The sequence below is a fragment of the Oryx dammah genome, unplaced genomic scaffold (assembly GCF_014754425.2).
Source record: "Oryx dammah isolate SB20612 unplaced genomic scaffold, SCBI_Odam_1.1 HiC_scaffold_13, whole genome shotgun sequence".
Taxonomy (NCBI): domain Eukaryota; kingdom Metazoa; phylum Chordata; class Mammalia; order Artiodactyla; family Bovidae; genus Oryx; species Oryx dammah.
Window position 1 is genome coordinate 9,818,192 of NW_024070197.1, and position 5,605 is coordinate 9,823,796.

Genomic DNA, 5,605 nt, shown 5'->3' on the forward strand with positions numbered 1-5,605 from the left:
ACACGTTTTTAAGGAACCCTCTTCCATGGCAGTGGGTGGGAGGTGGGAGAGGGGTGGAGAGATGGGTCATAGAATTACCCATTCACAACATCCTCCGATTTTACGCTTTCTTCCCACGCCCACCCACTTCCACAGTTTCCAATACCATCTACAGCTAGGACTTCTCAAATCCTTCTCAAATCTAGGATGGAAGTCGCAGACCTTTCCTGAGTCCCCGACCCAGGTCTGCTATGCCCTTGGTTCTCATACTCCTGGGTTCCCATCTCTGGGGCTCCCAAGCCCCAGACCAGATGTCTGGGCCCATCCTCCCCTTGCTCCTCATTCCACAAATCCATAGGCCCCCAGGCTCTTGCCCCGTGAATCTTTGCCCTGACCCCTCCTCTCTGTGTCCCCACAGCCCTGGCCTGCCTCAGGCCTCATCTCCTCCCACTTGACCCTTGCCCAACATGGGCCTCAAGCTCAGTGTACCCGAGGGCCAGGCAGGGGAGAGAAAGAAGCATCAGGGGGAAGATTATAAGTGGGTGTGCTGGACACCGTCCTGACTTGAGGTAGCATGTCTGTCCTGAAGCATTCAGAGACACGTTTTTAAGGAACTCTCTTCCATGGCAGTGGGTGGGAGGTGGAGGGGTGTAGAGATGGGCCACAGAATTACCCATTTGCAACATCCTCCGATTTTACGCTTTCTTCCCACGCCCATCCCACTTCCACAGTTTCCAATACCATCTACAGTTGCTGCTGCTGCTGCTGCTGCTGCTGCTGCTGCTGCTGCTGCTAAGTCGCTTCAGTCGTGTCCGACTCTGTGCGACCCCAGAGACGGCAGCCCACCAGGCTCCCCCATCCCTGGGATTCTCCAGGCAAGAACACTGGAGTGGGTTGCCATTTCCTTCACCAATGCATGAAAGTGAAAAGTGAACAGCTAGGACTTCTCAAATCCTTCTCAAATCTAGGATGGAAGTCGCAGACCTTTCCTGAGTCCCTGACCCAGGTCTGCCATGCCCTTGGCTCTCATGCTCCTGGGTTCCCATCTCTGGGGCTCCCAAGCCCCAGACCAGATGTCTGGGTCCATCCTCCCCTCACCCCTCATTCCACAAATCTGTCGGCTCCCAGGCTCCTGCCCCCTGAATCTTTGCCCTGACCCCTCCTCTCTGTGTCCCCACAGCCCAGGCCTGCCTCAGGCCTCTTCTCCTCCCGCTTGACCCTTGCCCAGCCTTTCCCCGGCTTCCTGAACTCCCATTCATCTTCACGTGGCCCCCAGGGAGTTCCACACCCAGAGCTGACCCTGCCCCTCCCAGGGCTCCCTGGAACACCCAGACCCGGTCCCCAACCCCTCAGGGTGGCATTTGAGGCCCTGTAACTTCTGGTCCCACCCTCTTCCTTGGTTTCCTCTCTCCGATGGCCCTGGCACCCTGAACTCTGCCCTCTCTTCAATCCACAATGTCAACAGGGGGCGATTTATACTTGCTGTTCCCACTCCTGGAATCCAGCCCACCTTCAGCTGTCAAACTCCAACTCTGTCACCTTCAAATGTCCCCTGACTGACCCCTCTTCCTGTGTCCCCTCCCACCCTTAACCAGATGCTCCCCTGGGAGCCAGCGGTGTGTCCTCTGTAGCTCTCACTTCCTTGCCTTAGAATCATCTTCCTCCCACCAGACCAGAGGTTTCTAAACTTCCTTGACTATCCTTCCCATCAGTAAAAGTTTCTGAGCTGCTGCTGCTGTTGCTGCTGTTAAGTCGCTTCAGTCATGTCCAACTCTGTGCGACCCCAGAGACGGTAGCCCACCAGGCTCCCCCGTCCCTGGGATTCTCCAGGCAAGAACACTGGAGTGGGTTGCCATTTCCTTCTCCAATGCATGAAAGTGAAAAGTGAAAGTGAAGTCGCTCAGTCGTGTCCGACTCCTAGCGACCCCCCAAACAGTATTTATATTTAAGCATTATTCAAGCTATCCTGCACTAATAGAATATGTTCACAATAGAACACACCCTAAATTAGGAACACTGACATTTCCCACACCCCAAGGGTGGTCTTAAGGACACCAGAAAGCCAGAGCCCCCTTGAGAGACCACTGAAGGCCAGGAGCTCCTAAGAGCCGCCACTCTTCACCCCGGCTTGCCCAGCACAAGCACAGGGTCTGCGCACACTAGTTAGTAACTGCAACCTTCCAGTGGGAGTCACACATATTTGCCAGGGCTTACTAAGTACTGAGTGCTGTTTCAGAAATACCGCAAGCATTAACTTGTTTCATTCTCACAATAGTTTCAGGAACTAGAGCCTGTTTTTACGCCCAGATGATAGATGAGTACAATGCCCAGAAAAGTAAAATGATTTGCCAGAAGCCACCTAGCGCCTCAGTTGAAATTTGTATCTCAGTTCAAATGTGAACTGTGGCAAGGGCCTGTACTCTTGCAAACAGTGCTCCCCCTTGGAAGTGCTGAGTGAGAGTTTCTTGGAGGAATGAAGGAAGGGATGAATGAATGAGACAGGGACAGCCAAGAAAGAAAGACAAGAGAAAGTGACACCAGAAGGCAGACACACAGAGGTGAAACTGGGAAGGAAAGAAACAGAAGCCTGCCCTGGGGCTTTAACACTGATCCTGAGCGCGAGGCCGGGAAGTTGCAAGTGTTTGCAGACTGACCCAAGGCCTCCCCGATATACAGGGCCACCGGGGAACGCCCTTGGGAGTGTCCGCAGTGACAAGACCCAGGACCGAAAGGACCCGAAGGGCGCGGTTTGCGGTATGCGGGGCTCAGCGGGCCCGGGACGCTCGAGGGTCCGTCCCCTGGGCGAGCTCCTCACCCCGAATCTGTGGGGTCAGCGACGAAAGTCGTGCACGTCTTCTTCTTGAAGATCTTGGGAATCCAGCTCTGGGGGACAGGAACAAGGGATGTCCTGCGGACACGGAGTGACCCGCCCGCGCCCTAGCGGGAGATCCGGGACTCCGGGACCCCAGCGTCATCCTCTCCCAGATTCCGGAGACTTGACCCCCACCCCCAGCCTCCCCCCTTCTATCCGTCCCCAGGGACCCCGGAGTCCCGGCCCCCCGCCACGCCCCCCCCCCCCCCCCCGCCTCCTTTGTCTGACCCGAGAATCTAGGTCTCAAGCGCCCTCCTCCCTGCGAGCAAGGAGGCCCGGCCCAGGCTCCCTGTTCCCTCAGACCCGGGTCCGACGCTGTACCTGCTCCTTCTCCGCACCCACCATGCTGCCGCGGCCACAGCGACCTATCTGGCAGCCCGCACCCCCTCCACAAACCCGGGGCTCTAGACGCGCCCGGGACAGACCGGATCCGCCGCCTCCCAGCCCAGCCCGGGGCGGGACCAGGTCTGCGGGGCGGGGAGCACAGGGGATGCGTAGAGCAGGAGGCGGGGCCGAGGCTGGAACAGGATTCGGGGAAAGGGGTCAGGGACCAGGGAGAGGGGGACGGGGACCAGAGAGAGGGGGACGGGGACCAGGGAGTGAGAGACAGAGTCCAAGAGAGGGGGGACAGAGGTCAGAGAGAGGGGGACGGGGACGCAGAGAGGAAATGCCAGCGATGAGGGAGAGGGTCCACTGACCACACTGACAAAGTGTTGAGGGGGACACAAAGACTTAGGTGGGGGCAGAGAATTGGATGGGTGGAGGGCTACACTGACCCAAAGAGACAGTGAGAAAGGCTCAGATAGGGGGGATAGTGTGCACACAGACACACTCAAGAGTGAGAAGAAGGGGACGGAATCCTCAGGATGGGGGACAGGGGTCCTGAGAGAGCAGGTGAAGAAACAACAGTGGAGAGAGGGAGACCCGTGAAGAAGGCTGGGGCCCCAAAGAGCTGAGCAGCAGTGCTGGGGTGAGCAGTGGGAGGTGTGGGTAGGTGAACGGGCAGGGCCGCGTATCCCCTGCCAGCCCTCTGACAGGGACAGCTGTGGCTGCCCGGGTAACCTGAGCCCCTCGCCCCCCTGCGCCACATTTATAGCCCTGGCCTGGCCCCATCCCCTGCCCCCAGATCTGAGTCCCAGGGACAGGAGGTCACGGGTATGTGTGCTGCAGCAGAATGCCTCTCACCCCTCACCAGGGCCTCCATACTGGCATCCACCATCTCAGCAGAGCAGCCCATTCTGGCCAGAAACTCCTGGGCATCTAACCCCCCAGTCCTTCTTTGGCAGGGGTCTCCCCCTTCACATACTTCCCTCCTGCTCCCCTCCCCCGGGGTCCAGGCTCCCCCACACTGGCCGACTAAAAATCTAGCCACTGACTTGGCAGCTGCCAAACATGAACACGTTGGCAGCCCAAAGTCAGAGACCCTCGACTCCTCTCTCCTGGCCAAAGAAAGACCCCTTCATTCACCCCCTTCCCAGCTGAGAGGAGGAGGTGCAGGAGGGGAGGGGCAGGAGGGGACTGACCCAGAATAACTCAGGGCCCAGAGTAAATTTAGCCACAGAAAGGGGAGGAGAGAGACCCTATTGGCTGGGAAGTGGGAAGGAGGGCCTGTGAGGGGGGTCAGGGGACTCTGAAGACAGCCTCAGAGGGGTGTCCAGAGGCTGTGAGGGCCAGAGGGCAGAGACGGGGAGGGACACAGCAAAGGAACGACACACGGAGCCAGAAAGGGAAGGAGCCCCAAAGGGACAAGGAGCCCAACGTCCATTCTCGCAGCCACAGTCGCAGTGGGAGCCAGCCCTGGGAGCAGCTCCACTGCCCGTCTGTCCCCATGGGCCTCTGCGGGCCATGGCTGCACACTTCTGTCCTCTGGGCCGCAGTGGCCAGCCTGCTCCTCCCCCCCGCCATGACCCAGCAGCTGAGAGGGGCTGGACCCGGCCCCAGCAACTGGGACGACCATGCAGGAGCTTCGGGGCCCTCAGAGGACGTGTCGGGCAAGTCTGACCACCCCACGCACAGCCACGGAGGCCATGGAGATGAGAACGGGGATGTTTCCACAGACAGTGGGCACCATTTCTGGGGCCACGGAGACCATGGACAAGAGGACGAAGATGTCTCCAGAGAATCCCAAGGCCATAGGTACCAAGGCCACGAGGTGGGAGATGAGAACGTCTCTGACGAGGAGGAGTACCCCGAGCATGCTCAGCAGGCCCACGGACACAGACACCATGGAAATGAAGATGCGGATGATTCAGCTGAGCGCGGAGACCACTTCCCCAGCCACGAGAGCCAGAGCCATCAAGACGAGGAGGAGGAGGAAGTTGTGTCCAGTGAGCATCACCATCATCACGTCGTCAGGCAGGCCCACCGGGGCCACAGAGAAGAGGAAGATGAAAACGAGGAAGAGGAGAATGTCTTCACTGAGTATGGACAGCAGGTCCACAGACGCCAGGACCGTGGGGAGCAGAAGGACGAAGATGGCTCAGAGGAACATGACCGCGACCGTGGCCCCAGCCACAGACACGGGGGCCACGAAGATGACGATGACGGCGATGATGCTGTCTCCACCGAGCGCAGACATCAAGTCCACAGGCACCGAGATCATGGGGAAGAGGAGGAGGAGGAGGCTGTCTCAGAGGAACATCGCCACCATCACAGCCCCAGCCACAGACACCAGGGCCACGAAGAAGAAGAAGGTGATGAAGATGATGATGATATTGTCTCCACTGAGCACAGACATCAAGTCCACAGGCACCG

The 5,605-nt window shown here is 58.7% G+C and overlaps 2 protein-coding genes across 3 annotated transcripts in view; one reads left to right on the plus strand and one right to left on the minus strand.

Moving 5' to 3' along the window:
• TRPM4 (transient receptor potential cation channel subfamily M member 4) overlaps positions 1–3,273 on the minus strand; it is a 40,839-nt gene extending 37,566 nt beyond the window's left edge. For both annotated transcript variants that reach the window (XR_005723193.1, XM_040252311.1), the window contains exons 1-2: positions 3,173–3,273; positions 2,795–2,862 (exon numbers count right to left, since the gene is read on the minus strand). Coding sequence is in view for 1 of the 2 variants with exons in the window: in XM_040252311.1 (XP_040108245.1) it covers positions 2,795–2,862; positions 3,173–3,196 (92 nt within the window). In the remaining variant the exon portion in view is untranslated. The remainder of the gene's footprint in view (positions 1–2,794; positions 2,863–3,172) is intronic.
• Positions 3,274–4,471: 1,198 nt separating this feature from the next.
• Positions 4,472–5,605, plus strand: part of HRC (histidine rich calcium binding protein) — a 4,009-nt gene continuing 2,875 nt past the window's right edge. Inside the window, 1 exon segment of the mRNA XM_040252316.1 lies at positions 4,472–5,605. This exon segment is cut by the window's right edge and continues 10 nt beyond it. Coding sequence (XP_040108250.1) covers positions 4,680–5,605 — 926 coding nt within the window. The 5' untranslated portion in view covers positions 4,472–4,679.